Here is a 23,748-nt window from a genome sequence, read left to right on the forward strand (position 1 = left end):
TTAAGATTAATGGGAAAGTCACTGATACAGGTACCTAATGAAACCATAAATGGTGTGTTAGAGGAGACACAATGTTCCTGCTTATGCTTTTAGGGAGAATACTTTGTCTTCAGAAGAGAGAGGACTTTGAATTTTTTGTTGGGTTTTTGGGTTTTTGTTGGTGTTGTTGGGTTTGTTTTTTTTTTTTGGGAGCAGGGGGGGAGCTTCCAGGCATTGTTCATGGCTCAAAGAATTCCTTCTCAGCTCAGCTTCCGGTCCACAGATGTGGAAGGACCCATCTACAATCTGTTTACTTGCCATAAATGCTCTGTGTTCCGAGGGGAGCAGTAGCTGTGGATGTCTGGCACACAGCTCCTTCCCCCTCAGAACCAGGTGGCAGGTCTGAACAGAGAGCTGCTGCTTGTCAACTGTCCTGCAGTGAAACGTTTTGTACCAGGTCCTGCTGTGCTCTCCTGAGCCAGCCGAGCGCTGTCTGAAGAGCAGGACTTTGGCTGGGAGTTTTGCTATTACTCAGCATGTTTGCTGAGTAAATAAAGTCACGGCTTTTTCCCCTTTGAATTTCTGCGCAGATTTGTGAGTGGAGAGATCTCCACCATAGAGGGCTCTTCATCACTCTTTGCACTTGAAAAAGGTGAAACCCTGCCTATAAACTGCCGATGCAGCCACATAGTACAGAGCACCCTGCCTCCTTTTGAACACCTAAGTCTTCCCCTTTCTGTGCAGTCATCAGACCTGCCGGCTTTTAATGAGGGCTTGTGGGACTGTGGCAAACATGACTCCATCTGTCTGTTCCACTTCAAGGCTGTCAGTGTTCATTTTAGGCTGCGTTTCTCTCAGGCAGTGTCTCTCTCTCTGGTAGCTGTCCTTACAAGGTTTCTTCAAATCAGATGCAGTCGACAATGCCAAAGCCAACAGAAGCGCTCACTGTCCAGTTACCTGCATAAAAAAGGTTGTTCCTTGTAATGAAAAACGGCACAAATGAAAAGTAAATATTACTGTTCACGTAGCTCTAGGTTGGATTCACTGTTATGCACTGAATCAGGAAAGCAGCTTTATCAAGGAAAGGACTTAGACGTGTTTGCAGTTAATTAAAAGGCCTTCTTTGAACAGAGGCAAGTTCAGCATGTGCTTACAAGCTTTTGTTTGTGACACGTTAAGAAAGACTACAGCAGTATTTGGCACTGAGATAGGAAATTAAGGATACCTTGATATATATATTATGCTTATATATATGCTCTATAAAGAGATTTCTTCTGCTACCTGGTTACTCTGTTTGTGAAATCTGGGCTCTGGGAAGTCCATGGCAGAACTCCAGGCAAGTTGAGGGGATCAGTATATCATCCATTATACTTCTTCTGAACCTTGCAAAACAGATTAAACACCCATTTTTTTCCCTTCCAAAACTTTTTCTCCCTAATGAAGAAACAGCTGATTTTTTAAATATGCCTCTCTTATGTCCAGTTTTGATCTTTCCTTTATTTTGTGTTTTTACTTTCAATCTGTTCATTTGATTCAATGGCAATCAGTATCCAGTAACAGCTCCAGAACTTTCGGGCACAATTAACTGTATGGCCAATCTGTAATTGTTTCTAATGAACAGTCATGCCCTTTTTGGTGGATTAAAGAACATTTCCTGGCTGCTTTAATTACCAATTTATCTGCTTATGATACAAATAATATTTTTCTTAAAATCCACAAGTAGGCAGGCAAAATAGTTGCTCTAATCAGCTGTGAAATTAATACTGATAAGGTATTAGTTAGAGCTAATGCCTTATTCAGACAGTTCTTGAGTAGATCCAACTAGAAAAATCACCACCATATTAATCATTAAAGGAAAATGGCAGGAAAACTGGTGTTACTCACTTTTGCACACAGTGTGGCTCTCTGGTGGAAAGAGTAACAATGATTCAACAGGAATGGGAAAATTCTGTAAATATGGAATTCTGGAATGAAAAAATGTTTTTCCATCTGACCGGTTTGTAACATTTTTCATTATTACTGAAATAGATTATTATCCTTCATATGTCATTTTTAATAATCATATTGTTAAGCTCTGCCTTTTATTATCTTTAGAAAGAACATTAGAACAAGCCAATTATCTTGGAGCCATGGTAATGAGTATCAACAAATCAATGGGTAATTGCTGGGGACAGACATTGAGATATGTGCTAATCGCTGTGGTGTCTGCTACACCTGATATTTGCAGTATCAGCCCCTTTCAGAGAGCTCACAGTACTTTCTGGTGCCCAAGCTGGTTAACTGGGGGCAAGGATTTCTCTGTCACAGTAGGATCCTGGATTTTATTGGCGAAGGATCTCTAGATGGTCTCTTGTTGGAAGAAGATCACTCGGGTCCTTTGAGGTGAGTCCCTAGAGGAACAGTTAATACTGTAGGAACTCATAAACATGCATGTACTCGTATTGGAAAAGGCAGTTCAAAACTAGTTCAACAAGTGCAGCTCTGAGTTGTGGGAGGCTGCAGAGCACCTCCATGTAATGCTGCTCAGAAGCAATGCCCTTTGGTGGCACATTTTGCCCTGAGGAATGGAGCTCTGCTGGTTTATCTCCATGTCTCCTGGGAGCTCGGGGACATCAAGGACACACTGTGCAAAGACCTCAGTCCCAGCAACTGAACTAGGCTGTGTAAGAGCATGATGCCAGAAGAGGAAGATCCCCAGGCAGATTGGAAAGGAAGCTTTCCCCCTGGCTGCGTGTATGCAGAGTTTACAGGCTGCTTCCTGGAACAGCCATGAGCACAGGATGCGGCACATCCTATCATTTCAGCCGTGAGGACAGGCCTGCCTGCAGAATGGCAAATAGCCTGGTGGCACAGGATGTGCAGGGCATGCTCAGGCTCTGTGCAGCACACCTCAACAGGCTCCTGCTCTGACCTGGCGCCAGCAGGTCTGATCTGGAGGGCAGCCTCAGGCTCACCTTCCCTGGCCCAGGTACTCCTGGTGTTTCCAGCCAGCTCACCTACCCACACGCTGCTCCTGCTGCCACAACACACACCAGGCAAGAGCTGCAGCCTTCTGTCCTGGCACAAAGTATGTGAAGTCATTCAAGTTGCTGAAAAATAGCATAGTCAACATTTTACCATTTATGTATTGGATATTTACTGTGTCAGCTTGAGGTGGATGGATTTGCCTTTATTACACAATAAATACTGATGCTTTGACTTGGAATGTGCTGCAATCCCAACTCCAAGATCTGCTGAACACTCCTGCTTTACCCAGATACCACATGTGGCCTTCACATAAGGATGGAGTCATGAAGACCTCTTTTTAAGGATCAATTATATTTGATGTTTATTAAATCAAATTCCAAGGCAGTAAACATAGATAAACATAAACATGTTATGTTCTGTAGCTGAATCTATTAATTTTCAGAAACTGCCTTCTACAGAGGCCATTTTATTCTCAACTTAAACTGGTCCAACTAAAAGCTGGTGCCAAAAGGGGCCACTGCAAGACCCTTTCAGAAATTATATTCCTGCTCCCAACCAGGCCTCAGGTCTAGCAATTAGGGCATGTGATGCCATGAAAGGCATCAGCTTTGCCTACCAGTACAACCAAAAACCAACTCTTTTTGATCTTCATTGCTTTTCAGCCAGTTCAGCAAGCTAATCCTATTTACCTAGGGCAGCAGGATTGCTAGAGCTGACACACAGGACCATGTGATCGGGGCAGGGGAAAGTGTGTGACCATACACTGGTACCCACTGATGCTGGTCATGAAACCACAGCCTCAAGTGGACAATAAGAGAGGGATTCATGTCTGGGAATTGGTAGCTGATACACAAACATCTTGTGATCACGAGTCTCCCTTTAGAGTCAGCAGAGATCTAATCAGCTTTGTCACTGGAGTCTGCAACATGATTTATCTCCTCCCTACGGTGCTATGTACTTGATTAGATGAATTCCATCTTTAGAGTGCGCATTTCTGTCCTGGATTATAAAGAAAGCCTGGTGTAAATTGCTTGGAGATTAGGTCAATGAATGGGTAATTGAGTCCTGCCCCCACCGTTGGTTTTGCCCACTGTAAGACAAGGATTTTCCTTATTCTTACATTAAAGAGCATGAGCTAAGTGAGTACTTAAACATCACAAACTGAGTAATGCCAGCAGAAAGAGCAGAATCCAGTGGCCTGTCCTGACAAGACCAATGGTTTTACCAATATGCTAGAAATGTGACGTTCGAGGCTGTGTCTCCAAACTACAATTCACGGGCACAGCAGAGGTGCTGTGATTTAATCAGCCCTGGGCAGTTGACAGTTCCCTCAGAAGCAAATATAAGGGGTGGCTGCTTTTGGAAGGCAGGTCATTTATGTAGGTGATTAAGCACAGAGGAGCCTCACTTGGGGCATGAGTTTTCAAAACACCTTCATTCAAATCTTACGAGCTAATTCTATACAACCTATTATCAATGGTTATTAGCATAGCAAAATAGTTACTGTGAGCATTGCTTGTTTAAGCTTTATTTGTGTTAACCTGCTTTATATCTAGCCAGATGTTTCTGGCTTAATGTTTGGGGAAACAAGAGTTCAGATCGGCATGGGTGGATTAAATTATGTTCTACAATAGCTGCAGAGCCAATGGAGGGAACCCATTTCTATCTCTGCTAAGATGACAAAGCAGTTATTAAATCCAGCAGCTGTCCCAGGAAGAACTTGTCAGTCAAGTTTCCAAGTAATCTGTCTGTGAAATACGTGTTCTGTCTCCCTTATTGACTAACAATATATATTATCTGGTTAGTTAACTGTGGGGATAAAGGTCTTTTTGCCTGTCATTTGTCAAGCTCTTGTACAAAAAGCTGCAGTTAAACTGTTTATAACCTTAGGATCCTGAACAGTGCCAACTACAGTTCTAGGAATATGCTTATTTAGTTTTTTATTAGCCACATAAGATAAACAAACTTTGTGCCTTTGCCAATTAAATAAACCAGGACTTATCTCTTTCTTGGAAATTCCGCTATGGAAAGATATTGTCCTTGTAAAAAGGGAAATACATAAATAAACAAAATATGTATTTGAGGGCTCGTACCATAGCATGCCAGTGTTGTTGAAGTTCTAGTATATGCATTTTATAGCATTGTAGGGATATAAAACCACCACAGTTATTATCAAAACAGTTACAGACAATAATTGTTAAAAATCAGTCAGTTAGGAGATATTTTTCAAATTGGTCTTCAAAGCTTCTGTGTTGTTGATAATTATATACAACACCTTTGTATCTAATCCTAAGTAGGAAAGATGTTTCATGGAGAATGATTCATGGAGACTTGGTTACTGCCTATAAGCACACAGAAAGTCAGGCAATGGTGTTTGAGTGTTCACATATCCCCAAAGAGCTGTAACAGGCTGGGCAGACACAGTCCTACATGGGAGACAACCATTCCAGTGGATTGCCCTCTAGGACACTGTGTGGGTGAACAAGGATTTGGGTGTGCGTGTGTGGCCATTACTGAGATCTTCTGTATGGCAACAAGCAGGCTCTGTGTGGGCTGGGAAGTGTTACAGGAGGGACAGGAGGAGCTGCTTGTTCTCTGTCATTATAATTCATCCTACATGATGGATTCCTGGCATTGACTCTGGCTGATCCAGCAGTCAGGGCAGCAAGAGCCCAGCTCTTCCTACCAGGGCATGTAGCATGAGTGAGCCTTCTCTCTGCTGAGGTGATTAATCCTAGCCCCACATACCAACAGCATCCTCCTGACCTTCTCAGTCCTCCTGGCCTCCTAGTCTCTCTCTGACCTGCTGTAAGTGTGTCACACAGCCTGCTTGTGCTGGTCAGGATGGTGGCACAGATCCCAATGTATGGATCTCTGGCAGTCAAATCCCAGTGCTCAGCCTGCCCAAGGCAGGGAACAAGCAGTGACAGGAGCCCAGTGCTGAACCCTCTGACTGACAGGCCCCAGTGGAACCCCAGACTTGGAGGCAGCCCAGTTTCATGTTTCTGTCTTATCTGCTTCACACACCAAGGAACCCTCTGGGCCAGCAGGATAGCACAAGTGCCTGGGGACCCTCCCACCTGCAGCACAGCCACCAGTTCCCCTTCCTCACCCCTGCACAGCTGTTTATCTGGGACAGCTGGAGCCTTTCAAGGGCAATGGTCACCTCCAGCTCTTCCTTTCAAGACTGCTTGCACAGCCTCTGGGTGTGCCTGATTGCCATGACCTGCAAGGACTCCACACAGCCTTTTGAAGCCACCAAGGTGCAAACCAGCTAATGATTAAACCTGCTTTCTCAGTTTTACTGCTGGAGAAATGCATCTGTGGCAAAGCACCGAGGAGAGTACAATACTCCTTTCACATCAAAAGAATATGCAGACACCCAAGGTAAATACTGGCCTGCACTGAGCATGCTTATTTCTGTGCTGCTATCTATTGACCCTGATGGTTTCAGTGAACTCAGCTCCTCAGCTCCTCCTCTAAAGAGTTCTCTGCACAGTGGTCAAACAAACAATGTAATTTTCTGGGGTTTGTTTGTTTCAGTAAAAAAAAACCCAACAGTGTGACTAAAAAATACAAAGGAAACGGAGCAGACAGACAAGAGGGAACAAAGACAGCAAGAGGGAAAAGAAAATCAAAAGCAAGTAATTGGCAGAGTTAGAATTAGTTATTTCTATTCATTCCAAAGTTCTTGCTTCCTTCTGCCAGCCTCATTTGATTGCTGGGCAACAGGGACAGTTTCTACGGGTTTCCCTTTAGTTAAAATGATTTGTTTATAAGGCATATTATTTGTAATAAACATAAGGGTATCACTTTGTAAAAACATTCTTCTTCAGGAAGTAATAAAACACTTGCTCAGTTTAAAGTGTGTCCTCAAGTGTTTTTGCTGGATGGGTGTTATACTCATGTGGCTTTACTCCACTGAATCATCCCCAGAGAGAATAGAAATGAGGGATGGTGGGGAAAGAGATTTGGAAACAAATAAACACTCTAAATCAAAAGGACAGGACTTTGTGCACACCCCAGGCCACAGTAGCATCAATGGCTCCCACAGGACCAGAATTCCTCCTTCATTTACCATCCAAGGACAAAACCTAATAATCTTGCCCTCGCATTTCCTGCTGCAGCAACTTTCCTTGGTAGTTTGCAAACCTCAGTTCATCAGTGTCTGATGCATGGCAGATGTCTCCCAGAGCTGTGGAGCCCCCACACTGCCATTCTTCTGATGTCACTCATGCCTCAAACTTAAAGGACTTACCAGCAGGGGATGGGGGAAATGGAGAAATGCATTTGTCAACAGCTTTTACTACAATAGTTCTTAGTAGGATTTGTATTTTGTGAAAAAGGGCAGGTTTTCTTAGGAGTTCCCTGTTCTTTGCAGATGCTCTAAGTAAAGAAAAATTACAGAAAATCTCAAGGGCAGGTTCTGAAATTATTGCTCAAAGGCTGATCATTAGGAGCTGTGGCTTTGATATAACTTTAAACCCTGTCTCAGAGATTCCAACATCAGGGACTCCTGCCTAAATTGTGTACTGTCTTCTTGAAATCTATCCAGCAGTGATGGAAATGTTTCAGGTTGTGGGGAAGCCATCTCATTCCTCAGTATCTCAGGCCTGCAGTCTGGCTATCCCCTGCCTGCCAGTATCTTCTGGCAAGAGCAGCCCCAATCACTCAGGTCCACACACTGGAAATGTTTCAGAAGTAGATAAATAAAACATTAATGAGCATCAATATAAGAGAAAATCCAGAAATAATATACTGCAGAGAGATGACCCTAATGAACAGCTGAGGGTCAATGGACTTTTTATTATGATGTTAAGCCCAAATTTTTATAAAAAGTTTCTCCATAACTGACAGAGGAAGATGTAATCGTGAAATGGGTACTAAATTAGAATTTCCAATTATAACACATGCCTTGAAAAGGCAGTTACATGGAAATCCTTTGCTTCCAATGATGCTGAATTAGGGTTAATATTTCTACCACCGCAGGGAAATTACAGTGAAACCCCAAGTACCTGTAAAGAAACTACTGTTGTTTTAACAACCACTCTCCCTCCCATACCAAGGGACAATTAGCTTAGAAAAAAAAATTAAAATGGAAAGCATATCAAATATAGTCTTTTGATACCTACTCAGTAATCTATGTAAAATTACCTAAAATTATCCTTCCTCTTTCTTGAAGAAGTAACCACTTCATAAAACACATAAGCAAGAGTGACACTACTCTGAACGACCCAGATGAGGAAGCAGAGCACTGAGTGCACATACTGACAGGTTCACCCTGTTAATAATTCAGAGTGAACTTCCTCTTATCAGTTACTGGGCTTAATTTAAGTAATAAAATTAGAAGGTTGGATGTTGCCAGAGAGACATTTTCAGTTTACCTTGTGGCCTGTGTTGGTCTGTTGAGAGGGACCTGATAGCTGTGCAAGGACAACATAACAGCATGGGGTTGTTTCTTCTAGATACATGCTTAAAACAGACCAAAAACTCACTGCCAGGTAATGCAAGTATTAAATGGGAATTTCCTTGGAATAACTCCCAGGCTGAGAAATGTCTAGTACATGCATTTATTTAATTCTTTATTATAGTCTATATTTACATTACATACATGTATCTATTAGACATTATATTTTGTATTTTAATATTTGCATGCATGCTATATATTTATACAGAAAATATAATATTATGTATTATAGATTATGTCCATGCTTATTACATGCATTTATTACTTGTTCCTTGCCAAGGACAGGAAGGGACCTCACTACTAATTTTGGGTCTTAATGCAGCTTGGGGACATATGGTGTGAGGCTGGGTTCATGTCCCGTTCCCCAGCGCTGCTGGGGCTGGAGGAGGATTTACAGCACGGTAAGGAGTCCTCCTGGCATTAAAGCAGTGAGCAGCTCCTGTTCTTCCAGGCTGAGTCACTAGGGAGAATGAGGGGAATACGATCGGGAAGATGCTCACTGTTCTGTGTTTGGTTACTAACAAGGAGAGTAGGAGACAATTCTGTGTTTGCATATACTGAAAGCTGTCCTCACCACTGCAAAGGCTCGTTTTTATTCAGTGCTTTCCTTGCCAATGCTTCTGATTTTCTGGAAGAGAACAATTGGTGATTCTACTGTAACATCTCTTGAAACTATTCATTCACAGCCCGATATTGTGGGATACTGGATTAGGACTGCAGCTGGCAGTATATTTGGTAGTACATGTTTTTATAATAATAACAATAATAAATTCATGCAAAACATGCAGTTTTTCTCCAACTTTGTACCAATTGCTTACATACAGCATATCTTATCTACTCCTAACTAGGAAGAGTTAAATAGCATTATTCAACATCTATAGATTTCAAAGTACTTCACTACAGCACAGTAATTTATTCAATCCCACTTTCTAAAGCTGAGGGGTTTGAGGGGGGAGGGAAGTGGCTCTTTTCTGTTGAGTGGGGTTTTTTGTTTTGGGTTTGGGTACATTTTGTTTGGTTGGTTGGTTTGGGGGTTTTTTGTTGAGAGGTTTTGGGGTTTCTTTGAGAAAATTGCGAGTTTCCCCAAGCTGAAGATGTGGAGAAACAGCTCGGTAAGGGATGCAGGGGCAGGACCTGCAGAAAGGCTTTAGAATCCATTTCCGTTTCTGACAGTGAGCCTTGCACACGAGTGAGGCAATGCAAACACGGCTGGCCGCGTGCAAACGCCACAAATCACGGCAATGATGCTGAGTTTGGAACTGAACTCGGCAGCGAGTGCTACTGCCAGAAAGTGGCTCTGAAAATGGAATAGAAACTGAAAAAAAAAAAAAAAAAAAAAAAAAAAAAAAAAAAAAGAGAGAGAGAGAGAGAATTTTTTTAAAAAGAAAGTGCCCAATAGAGCATCTGCAGCACCAGCAGCAGGAGGAGCGGCTCTCCCGAGCGGTTTTCTGCCTGCTCTCCTCTCGCTGCCCCGCTCATCCCTCCCATGCCCCCTCCTTCTGTGGCTTCCGCGGCCGCCGTGAGGCCCCTGGGCTGGTTGGAAATCCCCAATGGCTTTGTGCTTGTGATGGAGCATCCAGGGTGAACTCGGGACTTCTGGGTTCTCCTGGGGGAGCAGCGATTCTGGTATTGTTTTCAGTCGCAGAAGGATTTGGGCTGTTCTACTCCCCTTTTCAGCTTTGGCCTATGATATTTTTCTTGGCCAATGCAGGTGTAGGGGGTAAGGGCATAAAGGCAGGGTTTTCCCTACTCAGCCGTCCTCTTCCAGCACCAGAGGCTTCCTTTCACAACCCAGTTTGTAAACAAGAGGCAGGTGCTGGTGAGAAGGCAGTGGGTGTGCCTTGTGCCACCAGTGCAGCCCTCACATCCCCAGGATGCCTGAATAAACGAGGGTCTGAGAGGGAGCAGCAGCTCTGCCTGTGTCCTGCAGGAATGCCAAAGTACAGCCTTCCAGAGTGGATCTGCTTTCCACTGCTACGGTGGCCATTTGGGGATGATCCAGTCCCTGGACATCCTGCTCTATGACACGGGCTGTGGAGACCTTCCAGTGGACAACAATGAGGACATCATCCAGGCTGGCTGCTCTTCACCCCACAGGAGTCTCGGGGTGGGTACCTGGCTTCATGGCACAGAGCAAATAACAGTGTTGGGAGGGTGCAAGGTGGCACACAAGCATCCCATTCTTGCACCTCTGGAGAAGGTGGCACCTATCCCTCCGTCCTGCTCTTCTCCAGAATGCAGAATCGGTTAGGACTCTTGGGTGCAGCTCTGAGCGCCCCAGTGTGGCCTGAGTGCTGGGGGCACTGGGGACACTGGGAGAGGGTGGACAGGAGTTTTCTCCCACTGACAGCAATTTCTGTCTTCTCTCCTCCTCAGAGTGCCAGCACCTCACCACGTGAAAATATTCTCACTTTTACTGTGAGTTTGAAGAAAGGGGGTTAGGAGAAAATGAGGAGAAATGTTTTTATGAGGACAAAACACTTTATTCATGGTCAAAAATAAACTTTAGTCTTTTGGTCCCCTTCCTCCAAGGCAATCATTTTGTGTCCTTGCTCACCAGCTTTATTGTAGTTAGGAGGGGGTTAGGCAACCCAAAGAATGAAACAACAGCCCCTGTTTCAAACTGCAGTAGCCACTTCAGTGGCCCTGAACTGCCACCCAGGCACACGTGTGAATGTGAAAAGCAAGTGTGTTGCAGGGGTACAAGTCTCACCCCCTGTGAAAGCTGGAAGGAAATCAGAAGTGACAAAATGCCATTTCAGGTCAACCCCTGCCAAAATCGTTCATCTTCCACCTGTAGGCTCCTACAAAATGGCCAGGCTGCACTGGACTTGAGCAGCTTTGGAGTGCTTTGTGCCCCCTAGCATGAAAGTGATTAAATAAACTATAGCCTGTATTGATTGGAAAATGGATACTGTAGGAAGAAGAGGATCGTGGGAGATAGGGAAGTATCTTCTTGCCTCTCTTTTCTGTCCCCAGGAGCTCCTCATGAAGAGACATTCCCACCCTGGGTTTAAAGCTGACACCTCCTCACCTATCCACCCCTCGCCTCACTTGTGTCTGATCCATTCTGTGGACTTCAATAGCTAAACTTAGAGAAGTCTCAGCATCAATCAACACCGACCACAGAGAGATGAACTCTGTACAGTGAAGAAAGAAGATTACAAATCTTACTTCAGGGGTAGAATTTGAGAATTGTATCTCTCAGGAGTTTATAATTTACTCTAGCAAACCACAAAACACTGAACAGCAGCTATGAATCATAAATGAAAAAAGCAGGAGGTGTGAGTGCACAGGGATCAATAAACCATAGGCCCTGGACCACAGGGATACCCTGTAAGCCGTACACTCCTGGCAATCACTGAAGGCTAAACCATATACCCTAAGCAATAACCACTAAAGCTGGGTGAAAACCTGGAAATGCTGCTTGCTGGTGTTTTACAACTTTCTTTGGAGATGGAGAACACAACACAGAACCCTGGGTTCTGGCTGTCAGATGGTGATTTTGGCAAGTTTTATGTACTATTATACCTAGACTCTATTAACATTCCCTGTGGCGAGGCCCTGGATCTCCGGCACAGCATCAGCTCCACTGATGGCATGATGGTCCTCCCACGTATTTTCCACATCTCTTTGTTGGAATGGGTGATGAGCAACAGCCAAAGGTCTGGCACAGCTGGAGAAATGCAGATTTACCACCGTGGAGAAGACCCTTCTGGGGTATGGGGGCCACACTTGCCACAGGGACCCAAAGAGATGGAAACTCAGAAGTGGCATCTCCCATTTTTGTGAAGAAGCTTGATGGTCCTCTATATTTATCTCTGATTTTCATTAAGTTTTTTATCTGCCCAGCTTTCACACTGTTTAAGTGCTGTTCAGATGGCTGCAGAGGGGACAGGGCATGACTGCTGAAAATCAGGAGACTGGTCTGTATTTTTCAAAGATGATGCAACTTCCCTAGGCTATCCTTCATGTTCTTATGCGTATAAAACTTTAGTGATTTCAGAGGTGCTCACAACTACTCCTATTATTAAAATTCCTGACATCTGTATTAAACATTAATTAATTTCTCTCACAACATTCCACAGTGTACACCATTATTATCATCCTGTAAGGCTTAAGCTGTACCATATCCATATGTATCCACTTCCCTTCTAAGACATTAGAATATCCATCAGCATGATGGTAATGTTTGGAAGCACTCCATAAGCAGTCACCATTCCCATAACTGTTCTATTTGTGAATGTTTTATTTCCTGAATATGTTTGAAAATTGCATCCTGAGTGTGATTCCCACGCTACACACATTCTAGTGGAAAAATAATTCCGCCCTTGCAGGAAAATGTGAATTTCAGGATTCCAAAGCAAAAATCCTGAGAGAGAATGAAGACCATCTCCAGGATGCCTTTCACTATGTTTGACACATACTGGTAGGAAGTTCTTATTTCAAAACCCTCAATAAATACTGCATTTATCATATTAGACTGATAATACTTCAAGAAGACACTGTAGTAATACAGTTAAACAGCTTAATGCTACAGTTGTAACCTAAGCTGTTCTCATTTATTACTGCCATTGTGATTGATACAGTTTCCACTCTCTGTAGCATTTCAGATTCATAACAGCATAGTTGTTAACCAAGACTTTGATTCAGCTATTTTTATAATGCATGCATAAAAGATGCAAAATGGCAAATCGGAGATAATTATAATTAATTGCACCAGCAAGTACTAAAGCATCCGTAGCCAAAGTAAGTCAGCATCTTGCAGCAACGTGCTTAGAACAAAACAGGTAAAAATAAATGTAAATAAGACATTAGATTCTGGATGAATGTATAATTGAAGAAGTTCTTATAAATGACAAGGCAACAGTGCCATCTTGAGGTTACTAGAGAATTAAAGGAAGAGGAAAGACACAGACCGTGCTCTCTCAAGGCATAGTACTTTAAAATGAAGAAATGTGTGTTTCACTCTTAAGCCATTTCCTTACCTTGGTTGTGCTAAAAACAGAGCATTTGTAAACGCCAGCTCTTTCACAAGATGATTGGAGAGATGGAGCACCTCCCCCATGAGGAAAGGTTAAGATAATTGGGATTGCTCAGCCTGGAGAGGAGAAAGTTTTGGGGTGCTCTAACTGTGGCCTTGCCATTGCTGGACAGAGCCTACAAGAAAGATGACAGTCTGTTTACAAAAGCACGTTGTGACAAGACAAGGGAGAATGGCTTTTAACAGAAAGAGAGTAGGTTTAGATTAGATTCTAAGAAAGAAGTTTTTTGCTGTGAGGGTGGTGAGGCACTGGAACAGATTGCCCAGAGAAGTTATGGATGTTTCCTGGATGGTCCCTGACAGCATTCAAGGCCAGGGTGGATGGAGCTCTGAGCAACCTGGTTTAGTGAAGTGTTCCTGTCCATGGCAGATCCATAAGGTTCCTTCCCACTCAAACCATTCCGTGACTCTATGAATATTGTCCTTTATGAATCAGTATCAATTTATTTTCTTGGCTGCTTGTTTTCCTCCTTTCACTGATACCTCCATTTTACAGACAAAACATTCTTGAATCTTTTGGGGTTTTTCTGACTGTACGAAGACCACTGTTTGTCTTATCCTTTAATGTTTTATGGGTTAAGGCATAAAGATCCCCATGAAGGCCAGAACTGCACTGCAGTGCAATACAGTGACTGAGGCACAGAACAGAAAAACCTAAGTGTGCAGACATGGTGACAAAACAGGGATTTACCCTCCATATATGTGAGAAGCTTCAAAAATATGAACGAATGCAAAAGAAAGCTGCATTGATCCACATGGCACATTCCCACCACACCCACTGCTGAGGAATGACCACCAAAATGTTGGTAGTTTTAGATTAGCAAACAAAATAGTCATCTCTAATTCTTTTAAGGAAAGGTTGTGGTGAAAACAGCAACCACTCTGGAAGCCAATGTTAAGGGGTTGTTAAGAATCTGCTAGAGCAGATCTGTTGTTGGGTTACACAAGTACTTCTTTATCTGCAAATCATAGAATGATTTGGGTTGGAAGAGACCCATAAGATGATCTAGTATGTCAAATTAAATAGATGTTTCAAAGAAGATTCTCTCTTAGGAAGTAAAAACCGTCTAGAATACCTCCTCAGATAACATTTATAGCCCAATAAGGAAACAGATGTCTTGAAAACAAGCTGTTTTCTAAGAATGTATGTTTTATGGCATTTCAATCCAGAGAAAAAAAAAATCTTTATATACACAACAGTTTCAAAGGACATGTTAAAATTCATGACTCTGAGTGCATAATACTTACACCACCCTAAGTGAGCAACTCCTACATTAGCAGAGAATTGTTAAGAGTAAGATGGAGATACCTCCTAAGCTTCAAGAAAATACAGATTTACTATTTAAAGGAAAACTGCCCCACCCCAAAACACCCATGCTAATACACTGGATGCTGTCCCATCATGAACAGCAGTCTCAGGGGATCAGTTTATAACACAGTTTCAAGGCAAGGCAAAGAAAGTGTTATTTGAAATGCCATGCCCTGGCACAGGCCTTGGAGGAGGATGGACAAGGCATTCAGCTGCTCAGGCAGAAAGGAGTATAAGCTCAGAAATTGTTATTCCAACCCATCCCACTCATTAGTCAAAACACAACATTAAAAGTAACCTGCTTCAATAAGGCACTTACTTAGTAGGAAGAGATGCATAAAATCTTTGTGTTCTTTTGTTAAAAAATATTTACAACTGCAGAAAAGAAGGCACTGTTTTCCCACATATACAGAATATCAACACTTCCTTTATCAACAACTGTGCATTACATACAGCATCATGTGAATCTCTGAACATTTTTCACCTGAAAAATTTTTCACATCAGATTTTAAACAAATGATTTTAAACAAATCATTTATATATATTCATTCTTTATATTTTTAGAAGAGTATAGTGTGGTAAACAGGAGGACCAAAATATTTTTCTTTAATAATACAATTAATTCAGTTTGTTTTATTTGGTATCAAAAGAACCTATTTTCATCATATAGCATCTTACGCATTTATCATAAACTACCTGTCATAAACTAAGAGTTTGTACAACTGTTAAATAATTTTTCAGTAGGTTCTAGCTTAAGAGAGGGAGGCACAAGTATCTGCCTATACATTTAATCTTCTTTTCAAAGATAAATATATGTTACAGTTTCAACGCATGCCCAAGATTTGTCTGCTCTTTGATTGATAGTTTTTTTCCAGTTCAGCCAGTGCTTGAGCCCGTAGATTCGCAGCATATAGACGCCTTTTGAGATCAGAGCTTTTCCCTTTGGAAAGGAGATAGTTTTCCATATTATGAGGAGGCACAGCTTTCTCTTCATTTCCATCTAAGAGTGAGTTCTTCTTGGTTGTAGAAAGGGGAAGCGGGAGTGCGTTATCTTAAGAAATCAAAAAGTACTGCATTAGTGTATCTTCCAGCATTTATTGCTTTTAACCCTGGTGCCCATTTTGTCATCTACCTATGGCTTTAAGTGATCTAATTAAATGTATCTCAGTTAATAGTAACAAGTCTTTTCTATATTTTGAGAAAAAATTGAAAACTATTTTTAAATGACAGTGGTAAAAGGATATATGCCATAGTAATTTTATACCTAAGGAAAGATTGAGTAAGAAGAAAAGACATGATGCTTCTTCTGAAGAACAAGAATTAAATAAAGAGTAACATAAACCAGCTCCAAAAGAAAATGAAAAATGAATTTTCAGCTTTTTAATTTTTTCAGCTACTGAAAAAAACTTGTCTTTGCTTCACGGCAGGGGCAGATTCAGCCTGTCCAGTGGTCTTTGTACTTTACCCACATTGTTCCAACTCTATCCTTGTATTAAGTCACTGGGGTACAAATTAGGCTGACTTGATGAGTAATGAGTTTAGGTGAATTAAAAATTAACAAGCTACTTTCACTGCAGCTTCCATAACAGGAATTTTCATAGTGTATCCTACAGCATGCCACTATCAACAGGCAGTTAATGACTCAAGAGTAGAAAAACTGCCATCAAAAGCTATATAACAGCAGAGTTGCCTCACATAAGAGCCAACTTCACAAGGCCCAACTTAAGGACCTATTTTTATTTAATCAAAGATCTAACTATTCTAATTTTAACACTGAAGCCTTATTGTCAAATTATGAGGCTACAGCAAGAATGCAATAAGCACAAAAGAGCAAGAAGGAATTAAAAAAGCCAGCAAATATTTCAGTATTTTTTAGCTTTATTAGTAAGTGAGATCTGTTTTAACATTAAATGGTTCACTAAGAATCAGAAAATCCCTGGAAAAATAGGCTAGTGTTTAGGACACTGCCTTAAAACCCAGGATTTTTGGTATTTCATTTTACTGTCAAGTGAACCAAACAATGGACTTCCAAGAGAAATTAGGGCTCTAAGAGATGTGTGAGATGCAATCCAGTTGTGAAAAATACAGCAATATTTGAGCAACTGAAAATACAAGCAAAGCTATCTTGGTACCACTACTGGAGAAGCACTTGATGCATTTGTATGAAATATATAGAAAGAGTTGTATAAGAGCACCGTGGAATGAAAGGGAAAAGCAGCAAAACAAATGCTCTGCAACTATTGCAAGATTTGGTCAGATTTTTAAAAACTGTGTTGATTTTGCTGCATTATCTAGCTTGAGGTATTAACCACCCAAACTCATTTTGCCTGTTCTCAAAAATAATATGCCTAGTAAGGTCAAAATATCATGTAAAGGGGTGGGAAATGCAGAAGAGAACAGAAGGAAGAGCTGAAGCTCATTCGCCTTCAGTCATCCAGTTTTAGGTGCAACATCAGAAAGCCAAAAGCAAGTTCGTTCTCAAATTCTTTAATGTGTCGATGTCAGACAAGATGTTGAGAGACGGGTGGAGCAATTTCTAGGGACATTTTTACTTTGTCGTTTTCTGCTCTGATAGGCACTTCTTGGGGAAAAAAAGAAAAAGCTACTTCAGTTTTATTTGCTTTGGAGGCATTGATATGCTTATCTTGCTTTATCAGACCAAAACTAAATGAAGAGAGTGTTACTGCATGTTAAAGAGTGTTCACATGTCTTTGTTCTAGATTACTACTTCTGACCCAGCTCTTCACTATTCCTACCACTATCTAAAAAGGCATTTAGCTACTTGAATATTATTTTCAATAACAAAAGATGGGAGCAATTAACAGCCTTTTGATAGCAAAGATTGAACAGTCAAGGGCAAAGTGAGTATAAAATATTACTGTAAAATAGACTGGACTAGAGGCAGTCAGGAAGCATTTTACTGTATTTTCAAATATGAGTTTTCCTTTCATTCTATAGTAGTGTGTATGCTTCATCATTTATATGGTGCACCCACCAGTCACAGCTGGGTCTCTTGCAACAAATATTTCCCATGTTGAGACTTTTGGAAGTTTAATGAAAGCTGAATTTATTAGACATGTGCAATTTTATTAAAATTAACTAAATCAAAGGTCTGTAAAAAAAGACATCCATACATAAAATAAGTGCAGCTCTGAGAAAGGTTTGGGTTACAAGGAGGCACGTCCCTTAGTTCACCACAAGAACCTAATTTCCCAGACAGCACAAGATTGCAGTGCAAACAGTGCTAACTCAGACTTATGGTTGAGCATCACTCCTTAAGTCCTTTTGCAAAGCAGAAAATCAGAAGTCTCTTCTCAACCATGCAGCCATAAATGGGCTTTGCCTTGCCCTAAGGGGACTGTGCCAAGCACATTGAGCACCAGGGGATCTCTTCTGGTCACACCTGCATACATTGACCTGTGCAAACGCCTTCTTGCATATGTGCATACCTGGACCTTCCACACACGTTACTTCCGGCTGTGGCTGTGGCTGCGGCTGTTGCTTTTGGAAACTGCACCTCTTCATCAGGTTTTCAGCTCTGGTTTGGAAAGAGAAGTTTAAGCTTTTTGTTGTAGGACTGTAGAGTTTCTAATATAGAGTATATTATAGGTTAGTAAGATACCTAGCAAGTTTGTCCTCTGCCAGTCTCTCCCGAACACAGAGTTCCCGTTCTCTCTCTGGAAGCAGAAATATGGTAGTATGCAGTGTGAACATGTAAATGTTAGAGTGACTGTGCATGGGGGGCTTCTCTCACAGGGAAAGACAGCAGTAATAGCCAGTCAGATGCACCCACACTTCTGATTCTATGGCTCTAAACAGAAGTAACTGCTGTGTAGATACACCTTTATCAATGCACTAATAAAGCACTGACAAGTACTCTGAACTGCCAGGCACACTTCTGTCCCAAACTCTGACATGTCTGCAACAGAGATAGCAACTTTCTGTTCTGCACATTAACTCATGGCACACATGACACCAGATATTATAATTCAGCTATGATTAAACACTCTGCTTACAACAGTAGCAGCTGTTATTGAGGCTCAGATAAAAAAATACATATGGTTTAAAAATGTATTGTAGAGCCCACTGCATGCACAGAGATATTTTATGTGGGCAGGAAGTGTCAACACCTGAGGACCAGGCATCTATATACTCACAGGTAAGCTACCTGCGGGGTGCAGCTTTTATAAAAGCAGTTGGCAGATTACTCAAAGTTTTTTTTTTTCCTCCAGCATGCGGCTCACCTTAATTTACATGTTAGTCTAGGCAATGTTTACTTACACAGTAGATGAAAAGCAACCTACCCTGCACAGTGCAGACCCTACAGTTCTGTGTACCTTCCTAACTGCCACTCATGTTTAATAACCTTCACAAACCACACTCCACATTTAAACCACCAATTCTATCTTAGTAACTTAAAACAGAAGTTAGTACAGCAGAGTAAGCCATGAGCAATTCTTGATTTGGTCTTTAGACACAACTCTGGTGGTGAATGCAGGACTACAGTACCCTAGTGCATTAGAATGATGGTTGTGAAAACTGTCTACTTTTTCTTCCTCCAACTGAATCAGAATCCCATTGCCACCCCCTTCCCAAAATGGAATAGCATACGCTCCAGACGGTGTTCTCTCTCTTTAATGGCTTGCTCTCGCTCCTGTAATTGTTGCTCCTTCCGTTTCAGCTCATGCACTGCAACATCTGAGAACTGCAGCCTTTCTGGAACCCATGGTCTCAAGCCTCTTCTTTCAAAATTTTGTTTTTGTTCTTCTGTCACCACATCTTCTATCACGGGGTGCTGCAGAATCTCTTCAACAGAAGGTCGGCAGTAATCCTAAAGGAAAGACATTACCAACAGGTTCCATCTGTAAGAAGAAACATTAAGGCCAGAGATTCCCAAGCAAGACCAGCTGAGGTGCTACAAAGTGAAGGAGAGATTGGAGAAACCTGGAGTTAGGAAGCAGTACCACAACCAGATAATAAAAGCTAAGGGAGGAGGCTGTTACCAGCCTTCAGATCCAGAGCTGCAAGTCTGTGTCTCCCAGCCCAGGGACCCTCTCCTTGCAGAGTCAGAAGGGGGTGGGTGAGTGTGCAAAGGCAGCTGCCAGCAGATTCCTCAGCTAACACTCTGCTGAACAATCCATGCCTGCTGGAGGCTTGGGTGCTTGTTACAGCTTTGTTGTCCCATGCCATGTTCTTCTCAACACCCCCACACCAGCCATAGGGGAACAAGCTATACATTAGCCATATAAAGCAAACCCTAAAATGAAGGCCCCTTCCAGCTTCCAAACACGCTGGAACCATTTTAACCCTGAAATCAGAAAACCTCAATAGGCATGCAGTCAGGAAATCCCATGTAAGCCAATATGGAGACAGCCTTTTGGCATCCTGTGACCCTGGCACGACACTTGAACTGCTGCCTTTGTTTGATGGACTCAGCATAACTCCTCCCTCCTTCCTCTACAAGGGACACTTCCAGTGACAAAGTGATAACAACCACTACTCCAGGTTGGTTTGTTTCATAACTAAGACAAAAAAAAATAGTATTTCAGTACGAGGTCAAATTTTAGGTGGAAAAATTAGTAATTGGTTCTTACCTTTACATTCAGCATCTCCTTGAGAAGGTTGTTCAGCTCATCTGAGTAACGATATGGTATTCTCCTGAACCTCCCTTCCCTTATCTTCTCTGCCAGCTCCTTTTGGTTGTAAGCTGTAAATGGAGGCCTGAAAAAGAAATTTTTTTCTTGGATTTTTTTACTAGTTTTACAGGACTTATTTTCAGGAAAAAAAAAAAATCAGACTATGAAAAAACCCTGCAGTCAAGGTTTGTTTTGACTACCTAATGTCAAGACCAATAGAGAAATAAAAATCTAGGACTAGTCACTGAAACCTTTAAGCTTTCATCTATACAAAATATAATCACACCTACATTAGCAGTTATGCTCCCACATTTGTTATGACATTACCATACTTACGAAAGAGCACATAACTCATACACGAGACATCCTAGCGACCAGATGTCGGATTTTTCATTGTATGACAGGTAGTTCATTTGTTCCTAAAGAAAGAGAGCAATCTTAGGTTTATTAACAAAGACATGGTTACACTATTACAGGATAATCAGCTACTATTCAAACCTGAAATAAGCCATTAAATACCGGAGAAACTTCTAATATTCCATCTTAATTAATTGCCATATCCACTCTTACTGGAAGGATTTTAACTATTTGTGGCACTACTACACTGTAGAAGACTGAAATGTTGCACCAATCTTTAGCTGATGCAACTCTATTTCAGTCAACATTAATCTTTCCCACACAAAGTGCCCCATATCAGGGAAATAAGCCATTCCTGCTCATTTCCACTACAAACAAAAATCCTACCGTTAGGAGGTAATTCAATAAGCTCTTTACCTTAACAGTATGAGGCATAAAAGCTCTCTAACTTCCTTGTTCATTTTCAGGAACAATATACTCCAACATCTCCAATGTCCCAAGAATATAAGAAAACTTAACACAGTGAAGAGCAACTATAATTAGAAGGAAGTTGATTGTGTGGAAGAAAAGAGATGAAAATAACCTTGTCTCCAGAACACACATACTCTATGAAAAAGTCACCTGTATTTTAAGGCTAATAAGTCTTCATTAAAATCTCCCAAACATTCATAGACTCTGAGACCAACACAGCACACCTTGGAGGGGCAAAGGGAAGATCATGTATGGAAGGGAGGTCTTACTGGAGACATGTAATATGGAGTGCCAACAAACGTTGTGGCAAAGCTGGTGTCATGGTGCAATATCCTAGCCAGTCCAAAATCTCCAAGTTTCACATTCTGCTTGCTGTCTAGAAAGACATTTGCTGGTTTCAGGTCACGGTGCACAGTGACTCCACCATCGCTCCGCCTGTGACACTCCTTCAAGGCCAACGTCAACTGAGTCAGCACTCTGAGAACGAAGCTTTCGTCCAAGAAATGCCTGGAAAACCAACACATTGTTTAATGGATTTTCTGAGCACACGTCAGTTTGATTAGTCAGTTTTAGTTCCATAACTTTTTAATGCTACTGTTATAAAGCACCACTGCAATAACCACTATCAGCAACAGGCATCTATGTATTCTAAAACTGATTTTTTTAAAAAGAAAAACATCACTGCAAACACATTAGAAGCCATTGAGGCTTTCATTGCAGAATCCCTGCAGTATTTCCTTCTTCCCCCAAACCGTAAAACACATAGCATTTTCACAACAAATATCAATTTGATGCTTTTGTGATGAGATCAGTCCCTTTGATCACTTAATAATATGTTGTCACCTGTTAATAATGAGCAACATACAATAACATCCAAAACAGGGCTGATTTTTTAATACAGACTTCCTTAAATGAAAACACTGATACTGGTGGGCAGCTACAGTCCTGTTTTAGACTATCCTCACCAAGTAAAAGAGGTGGTGCCATGTACCTGTTTGACCTAAGATTGTAAAAATTGACACTATACTTACATAGGATGCTAAGTCTAACATTATACCAAGGTGAAGCCTTATCAACTTATCTCCAAGCTCTATATATAGGCAGATAAAATAGTTTATCACATTGCTTTCAAAATCACTCCACCCCTCCATTTTAGTGCTCTCATAAAACACAGGGTCCCAGGAGTTTATACATGGGGAAGACCAGAGCCCACAGACTAAGCTACCTGTCAAAAACAGCTGTGACCTCCTGGTTTATGTTCTCAACCCCATTCATAGCCAGAAACCCCTCAACTGCCTCTGCCTCACAGGAGAGCTCTGGGTTTTTTACTGCTTCAGCACCAACATCCAATCCGGTGATGCACTCAATAGCAAGTTCCCACCACTGTTGTAACTTTGTACAAAACCTTTCACGTGTGAGAAGAGTCGTCGGATCCACAGGGTTAAATCCGAAACTACTCAGAAGTTACCAAATAAGTTTCTCTTCTCTCTGGGCTGCCCAATACTCGTGCCAAACATTCCACAAGCACACTCCACATGCCTTTCTTTGGCGCACTTGGCGATCAGGCTGGCCAGGTCTCCCCCATCGCAGTACTCCATGACGATGTACAGGGTGGTGCTGCTCCTGTCGATGATGCGATCGTAGTAGCGCACGATGTTGGGGTGCCGCAGCTCCCTCAGCAGGTTCACCTCCGACACGAGCATCTGCTTCTCCGACTCCGTCATCGCGCCGTAGTCCAGCTCCTTCCATACCAAGATCTGCGGGGGCAGAGACACCCTGGGGAGTGACCGGGGCAGCGGCGGGGCCGCGCCAGGGGCACAGGGCCTGCCGGAGCCGCCGGCTCGCGTGCGGCCGAGAGCACCGGGCAGGGACGCGCGGCAGCAGCAAAGCCGCGCTACCCCGCCGCCTCCTCCTTCTCCTCCTCACCTTGCCGTCGGCCTTGCGGCGCACCTTGCGGCACTTCCCGTAGGAGCCGGCGCCGATGGTGAGCAGCACCTCGTAGTCGTCAGGGCGGCCGGGCATGGCGGGCGGCGCACGGACCCCGCCGGGGCACGCAGGCCCCTGCGCTCGCGCCGCGCCGTTCAAACGCACCGCCCCGCCCGCCCATTGGCCGCGCCGCCCGCGCGCCGCGCCCGCCCATTGGCTGCGCCGCCGTAAACAGCGCCCGCGAAGGCCGGCGGGTACGGCCGTTACCGCCGGGGGGCGGGGCCCGCGCACGCCGCGAGATCGGGGGCGGGGCGAGGGGAGGCCCCGCCCCGCCCGGGGGCTGAGGGCGCCCCCCGCAGCTGTTCCTGTTTCGCTTTCTTTTTCCCGGCTCGTCTTTTTGTTTCCTTCCCTTCCCTTCTTCCTGATTAGAAGGGTCTGCACGGGGTATCAGTATTAGATTAGAAGGGTATATTATTAGATCTGCACGGGGTATCAATAATATATTAGAAGGGGCCTGCAGGTATAAATAAGGCACATACTCACAGCTCCTCAGGAAGGGGTGGGTTCTTCTGCATTAAAAAAACAGTAAATT

The 23,748-nt window shown here is 42.7% G+C and overlaps 1 protein-coding gene across 1 annotated transcript; it reads right to left on the reverse strand.

Moving 5' to 3' along the window:
- Positions 1 to 15,150: 15,150 nt before the first annotated feature.
- NEK2 (NIMA related kinase 2) lies at positions 15,151 to 23,252 on the reverse strand (the record flags this gene model as incomplete). Its single annotated transcript, XM_083856167.1, has 9 exons — positions 15,151 to 15,817; positions 18,216 to 18,304; positions 18,389 to 18,443; positions 19,378 to 19,597; positions 20,361 to 20,487; positions 20,739 to 20,821; positions 21,500 to 21,737; positions 22,761 to 22,987; positions 23,157 to 23,252. 9 exons carry the CDS (start codon positions 23,250 to 23,252, stop codon positions 15,591 to 15,593), a joined length of 1,362 nt encoding a protein of 453 aa, XP_083712293.1. The 3' UTR covers positions 15,151 to 15,590.
- Between the last annotated feature and the right edge of the window lie 496 nt (positions 23,253 to 23,748).

This window comes from Zosterops lateralis, assembly GCF_965231275.1.
Source record: "Zosterops lateralis genome assembly, chromosome: 3".
NCBI classification, from domain to species: Eukaryota; Metazoa; Chordata; class Aves; order Passeriformes; family Zosteropidae; genus Zosterops; species Zosterops lateralis.